The 25,000-nt window shown below is 49.2% G+C and overlaps 10 protein-coding genes across 11 annotated transcripts; 5 read left to right on the top strand and 5 right to left on the bottom strand.

The window, feature by feature from the left end:
- Positions 1-134: 134 nt before the first annotated feature.
- On the bottom strand, positions 135-977 carry CNBD5550 (hypothetical protein; the record flags this gene model as incomplete). The annotated part of the gene is made up of 3 exons (XM_770508.1): positions 135-282; positions 340-478; positions 539-977. The coding sequence occupies 3 exons, from the start codon at positions 975-977 to the stop codon at positions 135-137; spliced, it is 726 nt and encodes a 241-aa protein (XP_775601.1).
- A 352-nt stretch (positions 978-1,329) lies between these two features.
- CNBD5540 (hypothetical protein) lies at positions 1,330-1,941 on the top strand (the record flags this gene model as incomplete). Its single annotated transcript, XM_770507.1, has 1 exon — positions 1,330-1,941. One exon carries the CDS (start codon positions 1,330-1,332, stop codon positions 1,939-1,941), a length of 612 nt encoding a protein of 203 aa, XP_775600.1.
- Positions 1,942-2,158: 217 nt separating this feature from the next.
- CNBD5530 (hypothetical protein) lies at positions 2,159-3,807 on the top strand (the record flags this gene model as incomplete). Its single annotated transcript, XM_770506.1, has 5 exons — positions 2,159-2,352; positions 2,394-2,691; positions 2,744-2,797; positions 2,841-3,596; positions 3,664-3,807. The coding sequence occupies 5 exons, from the start codon at positions 2,159-2,161 to the stop codon at positions 3,805-3,807; spliced, it is 1,446 nt and encodes a 481-aa protein (XP_775599.1).
- A 140-nt stretch (positions 3,808-3,947) lies between these two features.
- Positions 3,948-5,446, top strand: CNBD5520 (hypothetical protein; the record flags this gene model as incomplete). Its single annotated transcript, XM_770505.1, has 8 exons — positions 3,948-4,027; positions 4,077-4,178; positions 4,223-4,296; positions 4,341-4,822; positions 4,871-5,057; positions 5,101-5,169; positions 5,220-5,277; positions 5,332-5,446. 8 exons carry the CDS (start codon positions 3,948-3,950, stop codon positions 5,444-5,446), a joined length of 1,167 nt encoding a protein of 388 aa, XP_775598.1.
- Positions 5,447-5,964: 518 nt separating this feature from the next.
- Positions 5,965-8,213, top strand: CNBD5510 (hypothetical protein; the record flags this gene model as incomplete). Of its 2 annotated transcripts, XM_770504.1 has the most annotated exons (11): positions 5,965-6,300; positions 6,382-6,463; positions 6,549-6,643; positions 6,707-6,728; positions 6,780-6,911; positions 6,973-7,030; positions 7,126-7,396; positions 7,526-7,575; positions 7,635-7,667; positions 7,722-8,060; positions 8,120-8,213. In XM_770504.1, the coding sequence occupies 11 exons, from the start codon at positions 5,965-5,967 to the stop codon at positions 8,211-8,213; spliced, it is 1,512 nt and encodes a 503-aa protein (XP_775597.1). The 2 variants fall into 2 exon arrangements, with proteins under 2 accessions (XP_775597.1, XP_775596.1); XM_770503.1 differs by having other exon boundaries at positions 6,707-6,911.
- A 138-nt stretch (positions 8,214-8,351) lies between these two features.
- Positions 8,352-10,182, bottom strand: CNBD5500 (hypothetical protein; the record flags this gene model as incomplete). The annotated part of the gene is made up of 6 exons (XM_770502.1): positions 8,352-8,392; positions 8,446-8,517; positions 8,570-8,597; positions 8,669-9,094; positions 9,133-9,722; positions 9,774-10,182. 6 exons carry the CDS (start codon positions 10,180-10,182, stop codon positions 8,352-8,354), a joined length of 1,566 nt encoding a protein of 521 aa, XP_775595.1.
- Positions 10,183-10,928: 746 nt separating this feature from the next.
- CNBD5490 (hypothetical protein) lies at positions 10,929-11,827 on the top strand (the record flags this gene model as incomplete). Its single annotated transcript, XM_770501.1, has 4 exons — positions 10,929-10,974; positions 11,033-11,454; positions 11,504-11,589; positions 11,647-11,827. 4 exons carry the CDS (start codon positions 10,929-10,931, stop codon positions 11,825-11,827), a joined length of 735 nt encoding a protein of 244 aa, XP_775594.1.
- Positions 11,828-12,003: 176 nt separating this feature from the next.
- Positions 12,004-13,936, bottom strand: CNBD5480 (hypothetical protein; the record flags this gene model as incomplete). The annotated part of the gene is made up of 12 exons (XM_770500.1): positions 12,004-12,044; positions 12,083-12,155; positions 12,204-12,324; positions 12,375-12,417; positions 12,496-12,553; positions 12,709-13,033; positions 13,078-13,102; positions 13,173-13,200; positions 13,255-13,355; positions 13,397-13,440; positions 13,497-13,645; positions 13,736-13,936. The coding sequence occupies 12 exons, from the start codon at positions 13,934-13,936 to the stop codon at positions 12,004-12,006; spliced, it is 1,209 nt and encodes a 402-aa protein (XP_775593.1).
- A 713-nt stretch (positions 13,937-14,649) lies between these two features.
- On the bottom strand, positions 14,650-18,169 carry CNBD5470 (hypothetical protein; the record flags this gene model as incomplete). Its single annotated transcript, XM_770499.1, has 10 exons — positions 14,650-14,863; positions 14,927-15,216; positions 15,270-15,416; positions 15,465-15,858; positions 15,924-16,030; positions 16,111-16,289; positions 16,350-16,840; positions 16,897-17,792; positions 17,839-18,014; positions 18,055-18,169. 10 exons carry the CDS (start codon positions 18,167-18,169, stop codon positions 14,650-14,652), a joined length of 3,009 nt encoding a protein of 1,002 aa, XP_775592.1.
- A 3,430-nt stretch (positions 18,170-21,599) lies between these two features.
- Positions 21,600-22,181, bottom strand: CNBD5460 (hypothetical protein; the record flags this gene model as incomplete). Its single annotated transcript, XM_770498.1, has 1 exon — positions 21,600-22,181. The coding sequence occupies one exon, from the start codon at positions 22,179-22,181 to the stop codon at positions 21,600-21,602; it is 582 nt and encodes a 193-aa protein (XP_775591.1).
- Between the last annotated feature and the right edge of the window lie 2,819 nt (positions 22,182-25,000).

The raw sequence follows: 25,000 nt of genomic DNA, 5'->3' as shown, positions 1-25,000 counted from the left end.
TTTTTCCTTCTGAGACTTCTGACTAGGCTATTCATTTTAACCGTCTACTCCCGTCAAATCATCTTTCATCTACTTTATGTTAGAGACAGAGGTACAAGGCCCACCCTGCTCTGAAAGGCAGACGTAAAGAGGTCTCAACCGGTCCAAGCGTCAAGCTTTTCCTTTACAACCTTTTCCAACTCGTCTTCGATTTTCGCGTCGCCGTCCATGACGTCCATGGTGAACCCGATGGTGGAGGGGTTGGTGGCAATAGCGAGGGCTGTCTGGGCAACGAGTTCTCGTCTGAGGGTGGGGGTGTCAATTTACGTCCATGCTCGCCTAGAGAGACAAAACACTCACGAAGTATGCGCCAAATGCGTTCTGCCCATCACTGCACCCCCAGCCGGCTCTGTCGTCAAGGTCCCCGGTCGAATGACGGTATAATCGATCTTGCTGCGGGTGTGGAGATTGAGTTCGGCGTCGAGCTTGGCTTGCATATCTGATTACCATTGATTGGTGTATTAGTAAGAGTTTTAGTTTTCGCAAAAGGGAGACGTACAAGACCCAATCGATCCCCAGACTTTATCACTCGCCTTCTTATCCTCCTCGTTATACCACTCTGGCCAGCCCTTGTCCCTACTCCGCACATCCAGCGCCCCTACGAGCACCAGCCTCTTCACCCCCGCTTGTTCCATCGCGTCAAACACCTTGACCGCGCCTTTATGATCAATCTCATCCGCACCTGGTGGTTTCCCGCCGGCTCCCGCTGAGAAGAGGACTACGTCCGGTTTGGTCTGGCGGAAGAGAGAAGATATGGTAGACGGGGTGGCGGCGTGGAGGGAGAGGATGTGGGTGGTAGCCCCGAGAGAGTCGAGTTCAGACGCATGGCCATCGTCTTTGATGACCGAGTGGACTTTGTGGCCCGCGGTGACGGCGAGTTTGGTGAAATGCTTTGCGACTTTTCCGCCTCCTCCAAAGATTGTGAACGTGAGTGCCATTGTGAGTGTGTGTGGAGTAAGAAGGATAAGATGGTTATGGGTATTTATACGAGATGGTTATGGATATTTATACAACGTAATTGTACCGTTGCATGCATCATACGTAGGATTCGATTATATAATACGATGCGTCAGAGTGGAGGTGGAGGTGGAGGCAGACGGCTATCCAATCACACCACCAACACCTTTCCCTGCGTACTTTTCAGGACACTTGTATACCTAACCTCCAACCATGTCAGATACCAAGACCAGCTCCTTGTCCGGTAAGCCTGTCAAAAATGTTCTTATACTTCTACTCATGCCTCCTTTCCCTTCCACGCACGCACCGATAAAAGGCTACGCCATCTGGCTCATGCCATCTGCCAACGAGAAACTCCACTACCAGCACCTAATCAACCGCCTTTCCAAACTCTATAATGAAACGATCTGCCAAAAGGACGAGGACGACGGGCGGACGAGGGGATCCGCCTCCCCCTCGTTTGAGCCGCACATCACGTTATTCGCGTTTATCCCGCTCGATACCCCCGTCGGGGAGATTAGCAACACCCTAAGACAAGTGGTCGCGAGGGTCACTGGATCTGGACTGTCGAGCCTCGGGGGTGGTGGTCATTTCGCGCTGGGGCTGTTACCAGCGCAGAGCGGGAGATCGTATTTCCAATCCGTGCTTGCGCCCGTTCAACCGACTGCCGAGCTTTTATCGCTTTACGACCAAACCGTCGCTGCTTTTTCCCCCGCTTCCCCATCTAGTCCCGACGAGAAGAAGAAGGATGGCTATTTCCCGCACCTCTCGCTCTTCTACGGCGACTGTTCGCTTGCAAAGCGGGACGAAATCGCGGCGATCGCCAACGGCGAGGATCCATGCTTGGGTTCGGGGCAGGCGACGGTGACGATCAACGAGCTGGGGATTGTAAAGTGCGCAGGCGAGGTGGAAGAATGGCAACTTGTGGAGAGTATTGTTTTATAGATTGATTTGTGTGTTAAATGTGAAGATGGGCGAGGTGTATATGCACGCAGAAAGATGCAAATGTTAGTGGGTTATCTCGGGCCGAGATTTGTCCGTCATGTTCGGGCGGGAGATTTTCTTATCGCGTATTGTTTTATATCGCTTAACTGTTCATGTCACGTATTTTCATCTGCTTTTCCCCTCTATTCACAAACCATCCCTCTGGACAAAAACGCAAATGCCGTCACAAACAATCCTCGCACCGCAAGCCATCCTCCCGGGCGACCTCTGCCCCCAGCCTGCGACGATCGTATTCGATACCGATTCCGGGACGATCACCTCTGTCACGCTCGGTATCCACCAACCAGAACACGGAAAAGCAGATGTATGGGAGATTGAAGATGGAAAAATCTTGCTTCCCGGTCTTATCGAGTATGTTTATTCGTCTTCTTACCCGCGCTCACATTTGACAGCACCCACGTCCACCTGAACCAACCGGGTCGTACGGCGTGGGAAGGGTTCCGTACCGGCACACTCGCCGCCATCTCGGGCGGCATCACCACGCTCATCGACATGCCGCTCAACTCTATCCCGCCTACCACCACGCTCTCCGCGCTCGCTACTAAACAGGCATGCGCGAAAGAGGTCGGGGTGAGCTGCGATGTGGGGTTCTGGGGCGGGATCGTCCCCGGGAACGAGGGAGAGCTGAGGGGGCTTTGGGAAGCCGGGGTCAAGGGGTTTAAATGTTTCTTGATCGAATCGGGTGTCGAGGTGGGTCCGGTTGAACAGTGTAAGAGAGTGGACAAACTGAATGAGAGTTTAGGAGTTTCCGTGTGTCGGGGAACAGGATATCATCAAAGCATGCGACGCGTTAAAAGTATGTTCAGAGCTGGACCCTGCCCACTAACTCGGGTATCTAGGGCACCAACGCTTTGATCATGTTCCACGCCGAACTCGACGCCCCATCCAGCGACGCCGGCCACGCCACCGGCCACGCCGACCCATCGGAATACTCTACATTCCTCCAATCCCGTCCTCAACAATGGGAAATCTCTGCTCTGCAGCTGATCCTCCGCATCGCCAGATCGTACCCCGACTTACGATTCCACATCGTCCACCTCTCCGCTTCCGATGCCATCCCCATTCTCCAATCTGCCTTGGGTACTGGCAAAGGCAAAGGCAAAGACACTGGCGCTGGTACTGGCAAAGACACTGGCAAAGACACTGACACTGAAAATCCAACACTAGAGAATCTAACAGTAGAGACATGTTTCCACTACCTCTGCCTTTGCGACACGGACATTCCGCCAAACGGCACGCAGTTCAAATGCTGCCCGCCTATCCGGGACGAATCGAACCGCGTAAAACTCATCGAGGCGCTGCTGGACGGGACGATCCACTACGTCGTATCGGACCACTCGCCCTGTGTGCCGGAACTGAAGAAGGGGGATTTCATGTCCGCGTGGGGGGGCGTGTCCGGCCTCGGCCTGGGTCTCTCGCTGCTGTGGACGGAGCTGGGGGCCGGCGGGCGGGTCGAGCTGGGCCGGATCGTCGAGTGGATGGGGCCGGTGCAGGCGAGGCAGGTGGGCCTGCAGGGGAAGAAGGGCGTGATACAAACGGGTGCAGCGGCGGACTTTGTGGTGTTTGACCCGGATGCGACGTTTGAGGTGACGCTGGTAAGTGTGTGTTTTACGCTGTCACATTAAGTCGGTGTACTCTAGTCACATTGCTCATGGCGCACAGGAGACGCTGCGGTTCAAGAACAAGGTGTCGCCGTACATCGGGAAGCGGCTCACGGGGCGGGTGGAGAAGACGTACCTCGGGGGCGCGCTGGTGTGGGAGCACGGGGCGGGGGCGGGGGACGCCGCGCGGGGGGGGTTTGTGTAGGATGTATGCATTGTGCCACGCGGCGGGATTAGCCGGCGGTATGTGTTTATTGTGACATCACCTGCCAGTTTGGTGTTCTTTTTCAGCTCCCCCTAGTCAGCCCCCCTCCCCCTCCCCCCTTAGCTCCCCCCTAAACCACCATGTCCGCCCCCGTCGACCTCAAGAAGCCGCAGGAGCCGCAGACGGAGACGCAGGCCCAGAAGGGCCTCTCCGACGACGCGTAGGTCCCCCCCCGCTTCGCACCCCCCCGCCCCCGCTGACCCCTGCAGCCTCACAAAGTACACCTCGGCAGGCCAGGCCCTCGCCGACGTCCTCAAGAAGCTCGTCCCCCAGATCGCCCCCGGGAAAAAGGTCCTCGACCTCTGTATCGAGTATGTTGCACGGCGGACGGCGAACGGCGCTGACCACTGCACAGGGGCGACAAACTCGTCGCCGACGCCGTGGCGCCGCTGTGGAACAAGCCCAAGAACGGCGTCAAGGTCGGCAAGGGTAAGTCGCTCCGCGCCATACCGTCCCCGCTCACCCCCCCCCAGGCTCCGCCTTCCCCACCTCCGTCTCCGTCAACAATGTCGTCTCCCACGTCTCCCCCCTCCCCTCCGACCCCGAGATCGAGCTCAAGGACGGCGACGTCGTCAAGATCATGCTCGGCATCCACCTCGACGGCTACCCCGTCACCCACGCCGAGACCATCCACCTCTCCGCCAAGACCGACGGGCTCGCCGCCGACGTCATCAGGGCCGCCTACGATGCCGCCCAGCTCGCTATGCGCACCCTGAAAGCCGGCGCCAAGAACTGGGACGTCACCGACGTCGTCGACAGGGCCACCAAGTCTTATGACTGTGTCCCCGTGGAGGGCATGCTCTCCTGCCAGCACGAGAAGAATGTGACGGACGGTAAGAAGCGGGTGCTGCTCAACCCGTCCCCAGAGCTCAGGAGGGACCACGAGACTGCTACCTTTGAGGAGGGCGAGGTTTACGGTGTCGACGTCTTGGTCGTCACCGGTACCAACGGCAAGGTGCGCCCCTCCCGCGTCAAAACGGTAATCATGCTAAACATTCTTTAGGCCAAGGCGGACCCGTCCCGAACATCCATCTACAAGCGAGGCGACACCAACTACCAGCTCAAGATGAAGACTTCCCGAGCCGTCTTTTCCGAGATTCAAAAAAAGGCCGGCGCCTTTCCTTTTACCCTCCGAGCGCTTGATGACGAGAAGAGGGCAAGGATGGGTGTCCAGGAGGCTGTTTCTCATGGTACGTGTAAATGATCGCCACGAAAACTAAATCTTGGGAATAGGCCTTTTGAAACCATATGACATTGTCCAGACTGCGCCCGGTACCCTCGTCGCCGAGTTCTTCTTCACCAGTACGTCCCGTTCCCCATCTCCCTCCAAGCTAATAAACCTCGCTCCACAGTCGCCCTCCTTCCCGGTGGTCCTCTTCTCTTGTCCCCCACCCCCGCCTGGTACTCTCCGTAAGTCCACCCTTCCACATCTCCCCTACCCAACTCATATCTTGTAATACACAGTGACAAGGTTTCCTCTTCCAAATCCTTGCAAGATGAAGAGCTCAAGAACCTCATTGCCCAGCCCCTGCGTGCGCCCAAGAAGAAGAAGAAGGCTGCCAAGGAGGCCGAGGCGTAAGCGTGGTTGCCGTTTTGTGGGTAATGGAAATGGAAAACGAGGATGAACGGATGAACGGGATCTCGTAGAGATTTTCAAGAGGAAAAAAAGAATGGAGAACGCACTTGTTTTTTCCGTCGAAAGCGGATCATCGAAAGCGGAAGACTGGGTAGAATTGCCACAAATGACCACCGAATTTCAATACGTTAAAATGCATGGAAAATGTGTAAATAAAATAAATCAATACGTTAAAATGCATGGAAAATGTGTAAATAAAATAAATAGAGCGGCAATGAATGAGCCTTGGATTGAAATGATCCACGGATGGGATTGAAATGATCCACGGATGGGATTGAAATGATCCATGGATGGGATTGAATCGAGCTTTTTTTTGTCCCGATCTCAGTTGGTGACCAGTGGTGACCTGTGAAACCGCGACTGCCTCGGGGACGGGCACTGGCCGCGTGTTTTGGCGCGGTGAGATAAGGCCAGATCTCGTCTCTTCACACTTTTCTCGCCACTGAACAACTCTTTCCCGGATGCCGTCCCGCGCAAACGTCCATCTCGTGCTCCTCATACATGGTCTATGGGGCTGCCCTGCCCATTTGAGCGTCGCAAAGGAGGAACTCGAAGCGGCGTGGGTTGCCTCCCACTCCGCCTCCCACTCCGCCGCCTCCACCCCCCGCACCCCCCGCACCCACGCGCAAGTATCAGGTCCTGCAGAAGACCCGGTCATCACCAAAACACTCCAAGTGCCCACCCACCATGCAGAAGGGGAAGAGCAGGAAGAACTGGTGATCATGATCGCGGGCGGGATGACTTCTCAGTTGACGTATGATGGGATTGATGTTTGTGCCAGCCGGGTCGCTTGGGAGGTACGTCTTTTCCATTCTTTCCTTTCCCCCGCTCGGTCCTTCCAACCTCCTAACCGAACTTGGAACATGAACATGGAATAGGTGGACGAAAAAGTGAGAGAATTGGAATCGCAGCACAAACAGGTCGTCAAGTTTAGTGTGACTGGGTATTCTCTGGGAGGACGTCAGTTTTCTTGGACTCGCTCGTACCCTTGGCTCCTTACGCTGACAAAGCTCTTTTTTTGGCCCCGACATGCATACAAAACTAGTCGTCGCAAGGTACCTCCTCGGCCTCCTCCACTCCCGGTCTCCCTCATTCTTCGACACCCACAAACCCATCTCCTTCTCCACCCTCTCTTCTCCCGTAAGTCTTCTTCGCAATCGTATCATCCCGTATACTGGCGCTCATACCGCTCGATGTCTACAGCATTACGGTATCCCCCGCTATAGTGAGTCGCTCTTCTCCGCCCCCCCCCCGGTTATTTACTCAATGTCAAAAGACACCCTCCTCTCGACAACCCTTTGCTGGCTCGGCGCACGTATCATGTCCCGATCGGGCGAACAGCTATACGTCGTCGACAAGTATTCAGAGGATGATCCGAGACCGCTGTTGGAGATTATGGCAGATCCCCGTACGTCATACGCCGGGACCGGGTCGGACTCGGCTGGCAGAGAGCTGACGAGGACGAGCAGGCTCGGTATTCTATCATGCCTTGGAAAAGTTTGAGCGTCTATCGCTCTTTGCAGCTGCGTACGTCTACCCAGTCCCATCTAAAATCAAACAAAAATCAAACAAAAAACAAACAAAAAACAAACAAAAAACTGACCCCACCCGCCTTTCGACAGGATCAACGACAACTCTGTCCCCTTTCCCACCGCCGCCATCGAAACAGTCGACCATTTCGCTCAATGGCAGGATCAGGGACTTGTCGTGGATTGTGACGAGGCGGGGATGATCCGTTCTTGGTCAAGGGGAGAGGTGGAAGATGACGAGGTCGATGGAAAGGTGAATGGAAAGGGGAACGAAAAGGGGAGAAAAAGACCGGTAAAGAAGAGTCTGGGAACGTATATCGGTACGTTACCCCCTGTTTTGAGGTACCGCTTCCCATTCAACTATGTGAGTTATTTCCTCCCCACCCCACATCCTCTTATCCTAATCATTATCATCTTGACAAAATCTTTAAACCCTCGATTCTGACAAAAAAAAAACCGAAAAATCACCCAAAAAACAAACAAACGAAACCAGCTTATCATACTCCTTTTCCCAATCATGCTGCCTATCGTACTATGCCTCATGTAAGCCCGGCCTCAAAGCTCTTCATTACATTAGCTGACATAAAAAAATCAACCCCCAGTTTGGCCCGCCAATCACTCGATACTTCTCGATCGTACGTATATTGCTGATTTCCCTACACCCCCGCTAACATCTTTGACATATCCAGTAAACGCCGCCTCCAACAACTCGCCCAAACATCCTCATCCTCCTCCACCCCCCAAACCACCGCCCCCATCGCATCGTCCGCTTCCGGCCTATCGATCCAACACCTCAGAGACACGATCCGGCGCATCGAACGCAATATCGAATCGGAATTCATCGAAAACGCGGACGGTCCCTCGCTCGATATCTACAACAAAACCACACCCTTGCAGCAAGTCGTCGTCAAAGTCCAGCTGAAAGATAGTCAATTGCGCATGGCACTCTGGCTGAACCAGTTGCCGTTCAAAAAGTACTTTACGTGGTGGCCAGAGATTACCAATGCACATGCGACTGCCATTGTCAGGTGCGTAGAAAGCAATGATCTTTTTTTCTTTTACTTTCGGTCCTAACTCTTCGCAATAGGGATGCTCACCTGTTCCCTCAACATGAAAGAGGAAGAGGAATGCTCAAATTCTGGGCCAAAGTCATGCTTGGACAAGCTACCGATGTTTCATAAATCAGGTTAAAAAAGAACACAGTTTACAACACTTTAGATGTTTATAGAAATCTCAAGATACAAACACATGTAGACAACTCGAGTATAACCTGTCAAAGACCTAATCCCTTACTCATATCCATCGCCTAATTCCCCTACTCATACAACGACACCTCGAACCTTTTTACGGGCTCCCTCCACTAGAATTACTCGGAATTAACTACGAGACTTGGAAACGTTATAGGTGGCTCACTCATTTGTCTGCTTTCAGCAGCAAGGTTATCAGAAGATACTGAAGAAGGCCGCTGAAGTATCCTGCCCAGCTCTAGACCAATTGTTTTTTTTTAGGCCCCAATTCACCTATCAATAAAGCTCACCTCTTATTGGAGTCATCGTTCTGTCGACCTAAAAATAATCTCTCCTGTCACCTTCGTCCTTCCGCTTCCGTATCCTGAGAAAAAAAAAAAAAGGCATACCGAGCGATCTTCAAAAATCTCTACAATATCCTTTACCCTCCCTACTGGCTTCCTTAGACGTCGTTCATCCATAGAGATAAATTTTTTGACACCTGGATTGGTTTTGACTGGTTTTGAAAATGCCACAGTCCTTGGTGTTCTTTTTTGCGTTTGTACAGGCGGAACATTCTTATCAACAGTCTCCTTGCTATGTACAGCCGCAATGTCTTTCTTATAGAGCTCAACTTCCTTTGGGTGAATCACATCCAAGGGAAGTCCCCAAGTCTTCAACACGTCTTCAAAAAGGGTATTCTGATACTGCTCGTAAGAATCAAAAGAATTATTGACGATGAAAAGACTCCCCCGTTTTGTTGGGCTCTGTTCAGAAAAAAAGACGTCGGTTAATATATTGAACTTGGGCGTCGGCGGTGTGGCGAGTAGCTGGTTCTATATATTTCAGCGTTTGTATTTTAGTAAAAGCTCACCTTGTGCGGCCCAGCACTGCTCGTCTTTTCCAAAGGTGTCTGCACAATGTCTCTGGTAAAGATCGACACTCCGGAAATATGGCCATCATCCAATGAAAGAGGCACATCGATATACACAGGCACAGGTTTCCTGGTGACGATACTGATCTTTGAAGGGGAGCGCTTAAAAAGAAGATTGGAAGCTGATCGTACACGCCTGGTCATCGGGGTGCTAGTGGAAAATGTAGCTCGGGGTCCAAACGGAGATTGTGAAGGTCGTTTCAAATGGTGGGAGATGACTCGTTGCGTCGGAAAAGGTGGCATGGGCGGTTTGTTCTCTGGCGAGCAGGTCGTATCGCTAGTTTCAAAAGTATCAGTTGATGAAGGCGAGGGGTAAATAACATCTTTGCTGAGCTGGGCAGCTTGGACGGAAGACGTTGATATTTTTGCTCTCTGTTTGGATATCGACTTTTGCCGTTCAGTTTCTTCAGAACATTGTTCTTGCACGACTTTAGTAGACACATTTGGGAGTTGTGGTTCTGGTGTCCTGTTCACTGGTAGTGAAGTCTGTGCATAGCATCCGAATCGATGCCGTGAGAGGGCGTGAGGAACTGTAGTATGTGTGATCATCTATCCTCAAGGTAAAGACTAGCGCAACGTACCTTTAATTCTGGCAACCGGTTCTGGCTCCTCCGTCTCTTCTTCTTTCTCAACGAGCTCAAAACTTGACTCTGTGGCAGTCCTGCGATTTAACGTCTCCATTTTCCTGGCCACTTTGTCCAGTTTGGTATTGACCTTGAAGTCACTCTGATTACGCATTATTTCCCCTCCTGGCCCAGGCTTCTTTTTAGCAGTAGGCTTGATTTTTGAAAGAGAGAAGGCTCGTAAGATCTGGGCCACCACTCGATCCTTCCGCTCCTTTGGATATTTATTATCTTCGACAATGTTGTCGATACCTTTCTTAGCGGTCTTGGGCTCATCTGTGGCGTGATCGAGGTTACAGGACGGCGGGGGTTTTATAAGCTTCGAGTGGGCGCTCTTGTTCTTTTCTACTTCTTTGAGTTTAATCATAATAGGGATAGTTAGAAGAGGTGGTGTCGCTGTCAAGAAAATGAAGATGGCTTGAAAAGTATTTGGGTCTGAAGAGTGACAGGAGGTTTGAAAGGTCACAGTTGGATACGAAGAAAAACTAAGTCGCGGTTGAGTCAACTGGGTAAAGGAGGTCTGTGCGCATTTTGTTTAGGAGTACAAGGCAGTACAGAAGTTGATTCCAGATAGAAGGGCGAGCCATCCATCCAGCTCCCGGCTGAGCTTTTTTTACGGATCTCATATGCATCATGCATGTAATAGAGTATGTCGAGAGGATCAGTGCGGCCACATGTGGCAAGTCCCCCGGGACTCCCCTTCGCCACCGGCGATGTCCATGTTGGTCGGCCGATTCCGAATGTGACCGGTGACCATCGCCAACTTTGTTATTCTCGTCGTCTTCGTCGTCCCGCCTGACAAATTCCCTGCCGCTCTGCTACTCCCCCAGCTGAACCCCCCCTCCCCCGGCCATGCTTTCCTTCGGAGTCACCGTCCGTCCCCTCGCTGTAACGTCTCGCCTCCATTCTCCCACCGTCCACATGTGGCGTCGCAATGCTCATACAGCAGCCATGTCAGACGACTCACTCGATCAGGGCTCGTCATCGTCTTACGGGGGTTCTGCATCACAAGGTCACCCTGGGAAGGGAAAGGGGCGGCAGGATCCCTTAGCTCAGAGCTATAGGTTCCCAGAAAAAGGGAGAAATGGGGGACCACCAGACCCGTTTGAGGTTATGGCGTTGGATAGAAGTGCTACTCAGCAAGAGGTCAAGCAGCAATGTAAGTAGTGCCTGCCACAATCAGCGGAATAAGAGCCAAGATGGTCTTACTTGTTCAGACTACAAACTGGCTCTCCTGCTACACCCCGATTCCTCCCACCCTTCATCGTCCCCCGATCACTTTGCAACTCTCAACAAAGCCTACAACCTGCTCTCGAAACAGTCCTCACGCTCCGCATTCCTCAAAACCGGCTACGGATGGGATGTTTCCACATCCTCTGGCGGTACCCAGACATGGTCAGATTCCCTTATGCGAGCTGAAATCGCAAGGCGGCGAAATGGAGGTGCGGCCGCGTGGAGCGGTGCGAGTAGGAGGTATAGAGATAGCGATGCAGGTAGAGGGGCTTGGGGAGGGTTTGATGGATCTCAAGGATGGAGACCGTACGAGGATCCGAGCAAGGGCTTTAGTCCTCCCACGTCAGGTCCAGCTGAGGAGAGGTACATGTCAAATCCGAGATTCCTTGCTGTCGTTGGTGTGGCTGTAAGGTTCTCATATTATGTTGTCGCGAGTAAGGCTGACAGGTTTTTAGAGTGCTGTCATAGCGTGGGTGCATTGGCATAGACTAGGTTACGCAACAGAAACCCACCGCGACATGCTTGACAAGCAAAACATTGAGTATGTCGTTCAAAGAGGAAACAAAGAAAAAGCTTTTTGTTGACCAACCCCCTGCAGCGCCTCGCGAGCTTTAGCACAAGCGCGTTACGAAGCAGCTACACATGGACGCGTACGACGAGAGCAAATACGACGTCGCGTTCGTGAAGCCGAGGTGTTGAAGGAGTTGGAAAAGGCAGAGCAGGGGCATATTGCTGTCGCAGGGCCGCCAACAGCTTATCCTCCTTCGAACCGGGAGTGAAAGAAGGAATCTATCATTTGTATGCATGCCAAATCTAGTGCAATAGCAGTACAACCCAAGGGACCAGCACCAACCACCAATCGACTCTATATCTCGTCTCCCCGCTCGTCGCTTTCGCACTTGTGTTGGAAGCACATGGGGTCCTGCCATCAGCGCGTTGCCTACTCGGAAATGACTCACCCATGGGGTTTAGAATAAATGGGAGTCGGTATCCAGCCTACAAAATCAGCTCGCTCCTTTCGAATTATCGCTCACCATAGGTCATCCCAGTCTGCATCGACCAATCCGCCGCCTGCTCCGTCTTCCACGTCCACATCACCCAACCGGACTATGATTTCCGTTAGCCATTCGTTACATTGACGGCCTAACGACTTACCGCTTGCTCATAAACCCAGGTCTGAGTCTCGAACGACTTTGCTAAATACTCGACATACTCGGCAGAAAACTTGCTAGGGTCGGCGCCCGTCTTACCGTCGCAGTTACCCGGATACTGGAGCCTGTTGACTTGTTTAGAAAGTCCGATTCGTCTGAGGCCGATATGACTCACGCCGCAGATGTGTTGAGAGTGTTATCATACCGCGATCCCACCCCTCGACCATTCAACCAGTACGCGCAATCCGTGTTGGCCGCTAATGCTCAGTCTACCGCCCCCAACCAGAGTCACTTACGGACGAATTCCCCAACGATGGTCCAGTGAACGTTGTTGGAAGCGACCAAATAATCTTGCTGGCCGCAATACCAATCCAAACTCTCCGAATATCCCATCGTGATCAGACTTGGGTCAAACCTAACAAATCAGCTAATATATCTCTGAACGCCAACCCTACATTGTGTATATATGCTGACTTGTTAACGCCAAGGCTCTCAACTACTCGACTTACTGTATCCATCGCAACATTATTATAACTCGATTCTTGCATAAACGCTTCCCAAGTCTGCAACCCTTGAAACCCTTCGTCGATCGCCACAACCACTTTGCTCGCCCCATCATTACTCCGCACAGTCCGATATCCTGCCTGGTAATAGCTCTTCAAGATATTAAGCTCGCTGGTCGAGTAAGGAAATGGTTCATTGACGAGCTCGATGGCAATGACAGTGTTATTGTAGAACGATTGGGAAAATTCAGCTGTCAGGACTTGAAGGGTGGAAAGAGTACGCGAGATGTTGGTATCGTTGGTGAACCATTCTCTTACGCCTCGGATACCACTGGAGTGTGTATCAGTGCCGTGTCATGTGCGAATTGTGCTTACGAATTGTCAAAGCCGTTTTGTCCACCTATTTGAACAGAACAGCACACAAAAGTGAGCGTTACATTTATAAATCGGCCTCAGAACAAAGTTCTTACCTGGGCAGCCATGAACATCCACCATCACCTTTTAATCGTCAGTTCTTCTTCTCCACCTTGCATCAAACATTCTAATACCAACTTTCAGGTTTAAACTAGAAGCCCATGTTACTGCTAATTTGAGGTAATCATATGCGCCTACCAGATACGGTTCCCCATTCTCTAGAGGTATGACAGACCAAACTGTCAATTTATCAGTATATATTGACTAGATTGTGACTTACAGCCAATTTGAATCCTAATCGTGTTGAGCCCTACAGCTGCGATGCTGTTCTCCGCCAGTTAATAGCTGCTTTTGGTCAATGAAAGAGGTGGACGACTCACTTGTGAAGCTCTGTGTATGAGAACCATGTGTTCCAATGATTTGTTATCTCATCCATCGTATCGCTCTGATTATTCATATACACTCCGTATGTCCACTCATCTACCACCCAGTCCGGCTTTCCTTCAAAGATAGAAGGAGTTATCCAGGGCTATATTGCCTCGAGCGAGGAGTTTATCATCAGGATGGATGAAACTAACATACACAAAGGTACACGATGATAGGAAGGCGAAGAACTTACCTCCAGAACTAACCAACCACCAATATTGACTCCTCGCATAGGATCTAATCCCCACGTGAAACCTGGGGCAAGAGTTGTGCGTTTATTTAAAATCACACTGCCATCATTGCCTAATGGAGCTAGTGGTCGGACAGGCGAGGCGATGGCAGGTATGAGAAAATGCGATAACAAGATGATGGGGCATGGCGAAAGTTTGACCATGTCGTTGATCTACCAGAAGCCAAGATAAGAGTGTGGATAGCTCAAGGAATGGAGCGTTATGACCTACTTAGTAACAGGCATTAGAGAAGAAATATTTTCTGATTTCTGGTTATCGCTCTCTGCATGCACCGTCACATTTCCAGCCTTCCTTTCCGGTGCACAATAGGCGCATGCACCCACAGTGCAGCAGGCGTGCTTCAAAGCTATGGAATGATAATCAACTCAACAAACGGGATGCACAGTGCAGACGCACAAAAAAGGCAGCGATCAATGATCAAACAATGAAAAAGGTTACTTCCGATCAAAAAACATACGTCGCACGTCCATTGATCCTTCTTTCAACAATGAACGAAGTATACATGACCTAAATGCATAGCGTTTACTGCCCTTTCAAATCGAGCATCCAGACCATATTGGGACAAAAAGCCTGCTTGACAAATGACAGTTCTCATCTGAAGGTCATATCATCGACCTCCTTGCACGCCTACCCATCAATCAAAGTGATCTTCTTATGTCGCGCTCTTTCTTAGAATAATGGTGAAAGCCGCGCTGTTCTCATTGAGGGCTCCAATAGTAACTGAAACATTATTACTCGTACTGGACCATTGTACTCTTTTCGTTCCTACATCAAAACGAACCAGGAACAAATGAATGCATTCATAGTATAATCATACATAATGATTTATAAGAAGCCTTCTTCATTTAGATCAACTCTACAAAGTGTCGGAATCGACAGGCTCCACCATAATCATCTTCACCTTGCCCCTTTGAGTGTTTTCATCCTTCTCGATGGAGATATCTACCATGATCTTGTCAAACACCGCTACAACGACCTCACCAGATGGAGAAGGGACGGAGATGGTGTAGTTTTCGGCATCATAGGTGTGCAATTCCTTGTGGAAAGTGACAAGTCCCTCCAAGCCGAGCCTATATATGAAGTCAGCCATTGTAAAAGTAGGCACAGGAAGGCAGAAAAAGAAAAGTGCTCACTTGGGAACAAACACCGCCAGACCGTTCTTGAATGTTCTAACGACCCATGCCTCTTCCTTCCTTCTCACGCCAATCTCCTCGCCAGTACCCTTACCCTTCAAAGTCAAACTGACATAGAATTCCACACTCGCCCTGCCGGCCATTTGCGCAAGCCTATGTCGTTTGTTGACAGTAGACAAGATCCTTTCGACATGGGATTTAGATTGAAGGGAGGGATGGAGAGGGGTATAGTTGATGGCCGCAGCAAGCTGGCGGTGCGCGAGGACGTCGGCATATCGGCGGATTGGGGACTGCCGAGTGTCTTGTCAGTGTAAACGTTGGGAAAGTTGTGGGATTAACTTACAGTAAAATGGGTGTAGATGGGGCTAGCCAAACCATAATGTCCATAAGACTCCTTGGATACACTTCCAGAACAGAAATACTCTGCCGAAAGCATGCATCGTGTAGCCATAATCCTCACAAGGGTGTTGAATTCTGGTTCTCCAGCAATCTATCCTATTATCAGTAATCATCTATGAACTACAGGAAAGTGACTTACAACACAAGCATCGAGGGAATCGGCCAAAGCCTTGGAGGTGGACACATCAAGCGTTATTCCCTTTCTCTTCATTAAGATATCCTGCAGCACCTCGAAATTGGTTTTTGGTGGCGGAGAATGTCTTCTCAGAACAGCAGTAGCCGGGAAAACCTCTTGGATCTTCTTGGCGACCCAGATATTGGCAAGCAGCATGAACTCTTCTACAAGACTATTCGTTTCAAGAAGCTTCTTTTGCTCGACGTTGATAGGCTCAGCGGATTCGGATGAAGCGAGGTGGATTTTAAGTTCGGGAGAGGACAGGGAAAGGGCGCCGGCGCGCATGCGAGCGTCTTTCAATTTGATAGCGAGGTGGTTCAAAAGGCGAATGGAGTTTGTGAGCGGGTCGTTCATAGATCTGCATGCGGACGTTAGTGTTGTTGCTTGGGTCATTACCCAAACCCGGTCCGCAAGACAACTCACTTATCATCCTTGCGTAATTGAGCGGCTTCGTACGTGAATGCCTCTTTGGACGAGATCACACTCTTGACGAACCTTACGTCAACAACTTCTGCATCTTGGTTCAATTCCTGATGTGTACGGTTGTGTCAGTGCGATGCCATTTGAGGAAAAAAGAGGACAAAAGGAGGACAATTGAAAGGAAACATACCCAAATAACACTAAATGCCAATCTCTCGACAAATGGCCTCAATGAACAAAGGTTAGTACCTAACAAAGAAGGAAGCATATCGATTCGCTTATCGACGAGGTAAACAGTGGTACCACGCGAGGCAGCTTCGGAATCCATAGGATTATCGGGATGGACAAAGTGTGACACGTCGGCGATATCTGCATTGTTGATGAAATTAGAACCTTCTCCGCAAGGTGAACGAGGAAAAGTGGACTTACGGACACCAGCTTCGATATTACCGTTCGGCAACCTCCTCGCATGTAGTGCATCATCGATATCCTGACATCCAGGGGGATCAATACTGCAGATATCCAAATCTCTCAAATCTTCTCTATCCCTCCACTCCAAACATTCCATATCCTTCTTGGGGACGACCCAATTGTCTCCTTCGGCCGGAAGACAGTTCAAGATAGCCTTTCCAAAAGGTCGATATGGAACCTCGTACTCAAGGAGAAGGGACTCCTGCTCCGCTTCTTTGGAGGCAACTTTACCCAGCGCACGAACGAAGTGGCCATCGGGATAACGGGAGGTGGGGGACCAGTTATCAATGGTAACTAAAATTTTTTGGTCCACCAATTGGGGAGCTTGGCGAGTCCTAAGACGGATACGGGGAAGAGCACGAGAGAGGGGAGTGGCGAAGACTGTTTGTTGTGCGAGGGAAGTGAAGGCCGAGTCGGAAAGAGATGAACGGTCAAGGTGACATACATATCTGTTTAAAGGTTTAGCATGGGATCGATAATGAAAGACAAACAAGACCGAACTTACGCTCTCCAGTTACGTTTAACAATACCGACGACTCGACCTGTAGGCAGAATTTCCTTCTTGTTCTTCTTGGCATCGTCCGTCTCTAGCCTTTCCTGTTTCTCCTTAACGAATTCCTTATCGGCTACTCCACCACTCTCGTCGTCTTCCACATCATCATCCCTCAAAGCTATATCTTGATCAACAACCTCTTCTCTGGGGGCTTTCCATTCAGTTTCGGGGAAGATTTCAACCACAACGACGTCGCCATTGACACTTCTGTTCATTGCTTGCCTGCCCACCAACAAGACAGGTCGTACAAGCCCAGGAACGTTAACAGTGCCTTCAAGGTAATTGTACTGGTTCGCGTTAAAGTGACCTTGGTGGTAACGTCCCGTTTTGACACCTGCGAGAAGTGTATCCTGAGGAAGATAGTCGGGGTAGATACGGCGACTTCTGCGCTCGACAACCTCAATTTCGTCTACACCACCGACGACGAGGTCGACAAGTTTTTCTCGCTCAGCGGGTTCTAGACCATCGACGTACTCCCTTGCACTAACAGCCACAATCCCTTGCTCGGCGGCGAGCCCACGGTTGGCAGCATCATCGGTGAGTAAGATGAGGGAAGGGGCATTGGACGCGAGTCGGGACAAGTGCTCGGCGTAAAAAAGGACAGTCTGGCGGATTGCTCGGTCATTACGATCGTTGATCTTTTCCCTGCCATGCTCTTCATCTACTTCCCGAACAGTAGCGGTCTCACGACGCTCTTCATTCCACCACACCCAGATGAGACGATCTTCATCCTGGATAAGCTGTTGAAGACGATTGTATAAAGGAAGAGAACGGTGACGAGTTTCGCGGATAGTGGTGGAAGGGATGATGAGGGGAAGTTGTGCCGGGAGAGACTGGAGCAAGTCCATCTACAGAAAGTTTAGTAGCGACTATGCAGGGTAAAAGAGGACATACCTGGTGGAGCACAATATTGGTGTCAATGACGAGGTAGTGGCCATTCCCTGCAAACTTTGTATGTTGTAAATATCCGGTCCTGGGGAGGACAGGCTTGTATCCTGGGAACTGTGCACATTGATGGCAGTCTTGGTATCCACAGGGGATATCATCACGGACATATCTTTCTCGGAAGACTGGCCTTTGTCAGCGTTGGTAAGAAGAGAAGAGACTCACTGTTTATGACTTTCCCCCTTGCGGTTTTCTTGAGAAATTTATTTTGAGAAAGGTGCTGGTCCTCTCTTGTGCGCTTGAGGATGGTGATGGGGGGATGCGACTTCACTGCTGCCATTGTCGTTGAGGAGTGGAGATATGTCGAGATGAATAATCACCAGTTACAGGAGAACAGCTGCAAGTAAAGATAAATATTATATTCAATCAGTGATTACACATTCGCGGACATTGCCGCCTCACCCTTCCGCAGATCCGGAACCTTCAAATCCGGACATTGGGCAGATCCGGAACCCTTCTGAGTGCATTCACGTTGTCTGTCACACACCGTACAGACAGTTGAGATCCGGACATTTGGGCAGATCCGGATCCGGAACCTCTTGGGAGGCCAACTTCCGGATCTCCAGTCCATAGGTTTCTTCAGTCTGTCTACAGTTTCTATATCATCTTCTAACGTGTATGCACACTTCACAACTTGCAAATATTCCGAAAGTGTTATCACAGCGGTCAAACATAACAATGCCTCTCTTTTCAATCTTGACAGCCCCCCAAGCCGCCTACAATGAAGAAGGGACTTGTCATCCTCACAAAGATCATTCGGCAACGAAAGGAGGAACTGTAGAAAAAGGGATCTTTGACAGGTGAGGAGAAGTATGAGCTAGGACAATAGTCTCAACCTCTGCGGATGAACAATGTCTCGTCGACCGATTTGGCGATATGCTCAAGAAGATGGGTGCCAGAGCATTGCGCACAAGGACGTATCCGGCTTTGCCTCAGACATGGTCTGGGTGGCAGTCATCGAAACAGGAGGAGTCGTGAAGGAAGGAGACTATGAGTCGCTCCCATTGTGTAAGCCGTCTCTACTTGTCGGCCCTTTTAGGGTTTGGAAGATACTGATCAGATTTATTGTACGTAGCGCAGGCTACTGATGCTGAGTCTGCTGAGGCAATTACTAAACAGTACCTTGCAAAAGACTCACGGCCTAAGATCCCCAGGTCAAACTAGCCTTTGCCGGTTCCGCTCGTTTATTTGCATCCAAACCAATCGTCTGTGTCAGAATTCGGTCTCGGAAAGTGTTGCTACATTACTCAAGAGGATCAACATGAAGCGCAAGAAGAACCCCTATGGGCAAGATAGGCTCGATTTAATGACTGCTTGGAGAAAGGTACTTCCCAAAGCCTTCATCACATACTAGATTTCGACGTGGGAGTCGCAATTTCCAAACCCCTCTTCGTGGGGATAAAACTTTAGCTCTTAACGAGCCTTGTGTCTGCACCAAGAAATCGCGCATTGTGATATTGATTTCTTTGGAAAAACGTGAGTACTATTAGTCGGACAATCGATCAAAACATTCTAACCAGTTTCTCAAGAATGACAAAAAGATGTCCAATTTTGCTCCTGTAACTCTGAACCTATTTGTCTCATCGAAAGAGGTTTTATGCCAGTTACGGATGACTTTCCTGGAGACTGCGATCTCATTCCGATTGCTTAGTTTTTTTATTCTATATGGCAAGATGTGCCTATTGCTGTCCAAGGATTTGCGGATGGTTTGTTTGCCTGGCAATCTCAACTAAATGGAGTCATCAGAGCAAAGGGATCTCATAAGGTAAGCACTTGCCTCCTTTCATAAAACTTTTTTTATCTATCCAATGCCTCTGCTAATGTGGCCATACAGGCTCGCAACGGAGGGCCTCTTATACGCCAATCCACGCAGTTTTATTGCGAACAACTTCTTCGCCAGAGAAAAGCCATTGATAAAGCTGTAAACAAATATCTATGAGACATTGTGGCTGGGCAGTGCCCATGTTGTTTTGGGCTGCGAAAGGAGCAGGACCTGCCATCTGGTATTGCGGATTTTGTCATCGCTTGTGACGGCAATTTCGAACACTCCTGTCCAACAGCTGCAGCTCAGAACGATTTTCCAAAGAATCACCCAGACTTATTTTTAAAAACTAATCGGCTCGATAAAGCTCGTTTAGCGGTCTTAGCAAATGGAGGAAACACCACCAAAATACAATTTGATGACAGTGTAAGTACCTATAATGTCTGTTTCACAAGGATAGCTTGTTGCTGATGGATTTATGGTCTCCAGACCTGTTCGGGCACTGGAAGGCCAAGGACAATGGTGTCTCTGATAGTGCTTTCAAACACAAAATGATACTGGCCTTTTTGGAATGGTTTGTCGCCATGAGATAGGACTCAAAGCTAATCAATAAACCTTGTCAAAACTGGGGAGAAGTGAGTACTACATCAATCACGGTTTTTCCATGCTTATGCTCATAACTGGCTATGTTAGATGAGGTACAATCCTCGTCTGATCACTGGCTTTGGTTTCAGTGATGGTGAAAACTCAGAAATTCTGGTCAAAACTTTCACCACCTGTCAGGCTTAATGTCATGAGCCTGCACGAAGTAGAAGAGATAAGAGATCATAGGAGGGAGTTACCTAGTGGAGGAAGGCAAGATTGTTCCAGACAAGAAGGTCCAGCTGGACCTCCGAAAATAGAACTGGACTTCCAGCTGGACCTTGAGGAATATAAATAGATTTCTGTAGAAGTATATAAAAGGGAGTTCTATCCTCGATCTTGATCTTCCCCTTGGAGATCAATATTCCATAAGTTACTTTGCGAAAGGTCCTCGAGCTCCCATTGCTCGCTCTTGTCTTACCTGGAACCACCTTTGACATAAACTTACCTCACTAGAATATAAGCTTGCCTGATCTTCCCAAGCATATATACTTTCACCTATACCATACGCCAACAGACAAGTGTCCAGAGGTATATCATACATATATCCCATTGCTTAGTTAAACTACCCTTTTCATCTCGTCTCCAAGGCCGGACTGTAACGGCACCCCTGTCCTCAGAGAGGCCGGAGAGTACCTGATGTTACTTTGTTTGTTTTTACCATGGTTTAGTCCAGTCAGGGAACTTAGAGGTTCGTGAGCCAGCGAAGTCTGCGAAGGTTTTGGGAGTGGTCTTCTTGGAAAGGTAGTCAAAGAAGGAGGAAGGATATGAAGGTTACTTTCATTTCGTCTATCCGAAGAACTCTTTATATATCTTTTCCTTAGTTGTACAGCTAACCAATTTCGCTTCCCCCTCGAGCACCCTTTTCCTCTTCTTCCTTCCGTCTCCGATCCTCTGATGAGGGCCTCTTCTGCTCCGCTCTCCTCGCTCCTTTTCTCTTCCTCTCTTCTCCCTCTTCTCTCCGGCTAATCTTTACCACCCCAGTTCCTCCGTTCTTTCCGTCTCTCGTCTTCCTCTCTTCTTCTGTTAATCCTCTCCTCTTCTCCGTTCCTTACACGGACCCCGTTGGGGACGAGGTGTCCCCAGAAGCAAAAAGAAGATGAGCCCTGAGAGTAGAAAAACTCCCAGCTTCTGCATCCCACGTTCTCATACCAATCGATAGTTTAATTAACTCCTGCACCATAGGGAAGAGGAATGAATCAAAGTCTTTGGCTTTCTTTGGGCCGGGCACAAGGCCAAGGGACAAGAGCTCTTCGATATGGATCCTGACATCGGGAGGTAAGTTGAGATTGGAGAGAATGAGAGGCTAGCACGTTGCAGAACGGTTGTCGTGAGGACAGAACCCATCTGAGGTGAAGGCTAGAGCGATATCCCTTTCATCGGCGAAGTACTTGACACCAATCTTCTTTCCCTCAACTTCTATCTCTTTTTCAAGCAAGGTCTTGTAGACATCCCTGTCGAAGACATCACATATGATTTCTGATTGCTGATTATCTTTAGTGTACTGGGAGCAATACATGACCTTGTGCTTGCTCGTAGGATGAAAGAACAGCGCTTGTAGGCAGGGGATGAGGTGGATGTAGAGGAAGCGCGAACGGGCTTTCCCCTGCTCATTGAATCTGGGCTGCTTGCAAAAGGGACAGACGGTGTCTTCCACATACGGGCCAACAAAGCATACACAAGAGTCTGGACATGTGTCGTAGTATGTCGAAGACAGAGCAGCTAGCTCAGCGACTCGCGATTTCACCTGTTTGAGGGAATAATATTCACTGCCAAAGGCTTCATGAGCTTCTTCGAAAGCAGCCACTGTAACGTTGTGCTTGAGCTTGTAATTATATCTCTTGATTTTGCTTTGGTCCTTGGGATCGAGTTCAAAAACTAAACTCATTGTCAGTGCAAACAGTCGATGATGTGTCAAAAGTGCACTTACGACAGGATCCTATCTGCCTGTATGTATTCGCCAAAGCCTCCTCTTTTGCAGACTGTTCTTCACCTTGCATCTCGATCATTTCTCCTCCTGGTTCATTGAGAAGTATTTCGAGATTGTTACTGTCTGATACAGCCTCTGCTTCACCATCCTCCACAAGATGCAGAGACCCCACATTTTCTTCATTCTCATGTTCATCATCCAATACATCTTCTGGATCTTTGCATTGAATGGTTGACTGGAAATGACTGATGAGAGCCTGAGGATTGGGGTGGGGGGGGGGGGGGGAGAATCACGGCCTGTTCAATAACAAGCGCATCAGAGCTACTCTTTAGGTAAGGATTGCGAGTCAGCAAACATTTTGCTTAAAAATTCTCAGCTCACCTCACCTACTTCTGTCATGAGCGCAGCTCTGATGACGACATCTTGCTCATCTGCTGATACTTGCCCAGCTGCCAATGGTCCACTCTCTGTATCCTCTGTCAGCCAAAACTTTTCATGCTCAGGGAGATAAAACGATTTTGTTCATCTCCATCTGGCATTGGGTCCACTCGAATGACTAATGCGGCGGAGGAACTGGAGAGCGCGAATGTGGAAATCGCCTGGCTCAAGCAACTTCTGCAAGCTCGGTCAGGTATCCCTTTTCTCTATTATGTATACTGGCTTTCTGTGATAAGCTATCATTTGACTCTATCTCTAGCTCCCACCAACAGCATGCTAACCTTCAACCCTCTTCCTGTAGATTCTACCCCATTCATGGCCATGACTTCTGTCTCACCCTTGAGCACTTCTGCTGAAGACTCTTCTATACCAGACTATCGTATGTTTCACATTGCTCCCCATATCTCCTTATAACTAAAGGAGAGAGCATCTTCGCTTTGACTGACCTGCGACTTTCTAAGTTTCATTGCCCTTCCCCATTTAAAGCCCGAGGACATCTCGCAAAAGGGCTTCAACCCTCAGAAAGCGATGGGTTTGGTGGGGCAAGAGTGTCACATGGCTGTCGCCACCCGACCTCTTAAACTCCACTTTACTCAAAACCTCCTCTTCTTCATGTCAGCACGATTATGACAGTAACCCTTCCTCATCCACTTCAGTCTGCGTCCGAGCATACCCCTTCGTTTTCGGCCATGGCCTTCCCCCGAGAGATATACAGAGATAGAGAGATCGACAACCCTCCACCACCTTCCTCGCCACCGGGTTTTGGCAACGCAAAAGGATGTAGAGCTGGCTGGTGTGGGAAAGATGAGTCAGCAGAGCTTGAGGTGTAAAGATATATAAGACAGTAGTTTTCCATAGTTTTAGATACTTGTCGATCCACTATTGTTGTCCTCTCCAAGTATTCTTCGTCTACTTAAAGCTATCATCTTCCGGCATTGATCTGGCTGCCTATTTAAAGAGGCCCTCGGATCATTTGTTGTCCCTAACCTGTTGAAGGCTATCGCCAGAAGAGATAGCCCCCCTGACAAAGAGCATGCTTGCCTTTGGCGAAAAATCCAGGTGAGCTATTAATTCATCATCTGTGGCAGCAAGGCATTGGCAACATATCCAGGAATCTGTATGCGAAAGCGTCCCGCAGGCTGGCTTTGCTCATGGTGCGACATGGAAGCAGACCACATTCTTACAACAAGATCTTTTTGTAAAGCTGATAAGTTTTGTTTTCAGCTACCATCATAGAGGGTGACTGGCTGACCAACTGCCTCATAAAAAAGATGCAAGATAGACATCCCGATCTCTTCACCCGTGAGCGCTATCACAGTCTTTGGCCACTGGATTATTTGGGCAAGCAATGGCTCAAAAACAAAAAAATGTACAAATTTACTACCAGCAGCAGCTGAGTTTGACTGTGAGTGTTTGTGGTTTTCCATATTTTTCGCTATGTACCAGTCATGTATGCATGTATATTGTGATGTGAAATCAATCGATGGCTAGCAGCTAGATACAAGCTGTAAATGAGCATTAAAACGAGGCTTATTATCGACTTGAAACAAACCATTTTTCAGTTTGAAACGACCTAAAAAGTCACTATGGGACCTGCAGTGGCTTAATTTAAGCCATAACTGTTTTGGCTTAAAATAAGCCAGGATTGCGTCTTTTTAGCGATTTTTCGGCTTACCATTTAGGATCAAAACAAGCCACAACATGGCTTAATTGAGCACTTTTCTGGGCTTATTTTTTGGGTTTTAAAATAAGCCATTTGCCGAATTATTATAAGCCATTTTCAGCATTATTTGTATTGGAAACATGGGTTATTTTAATTCTCATTGCAGCTTGTTTTAACCCATTTTTGGCATTATTTTTACCCATGAGATGGGTTATTCTGATCCTTTTAGCAGCTTCTTTTCATCCATATAACAGCTGCTTTTAAGCCATTTTCCATTGGCCATCGTGAAAGGGAAAAGACAAAAGACTTGTACTTTTTCAACGGAGACACAAAGTGGTGTATTGAAAATGTTCAGATCATGATCATGTCGCTGACCCTATCGTTCTACGTATGTAAGCGTGTGATGCGCTGGGCTGGGTCTTAATTCACCACATAGATCGTCATCCCAAACCAGTTACTGTAAAGTATTCCCATCAGTATTGGAATGGGGGACAAAACCTAGCACTCCAAGGTGTATGAGGTTACCTCTAGTAGTTCTCATTAGGTTGGGTGGTTTGTTGGACAGTACATGTGATTTATATGTTGGTGCTATGACGAACAATGGATCAGAATGTCACTTTGTGTAATTTTAAAGGAGTGCCCCATTTAAAAAAAGGGGTTTCGGGAATTTACCTTG

This window comes from Cryptococcus neoformans, chromosome 4, assembly GCF_000149385.1.
Source record: "Cryptococcus neoformans var. neoformans B-3501A chromosome 4, whole genome shotgun sequence".
In the NCBI taxonomy this organism is placed as follows: domain Eukaryota; kingdom Fungi; phylum Basidiomycota; class Tremellomycetes; order Tremellales; family Cryptococcaceae; genus Cryptococcus; species Cryptococcus deneoformans.
This window is presented reverse-complemented; position numbering and strand designations above follow the sequence as displayed.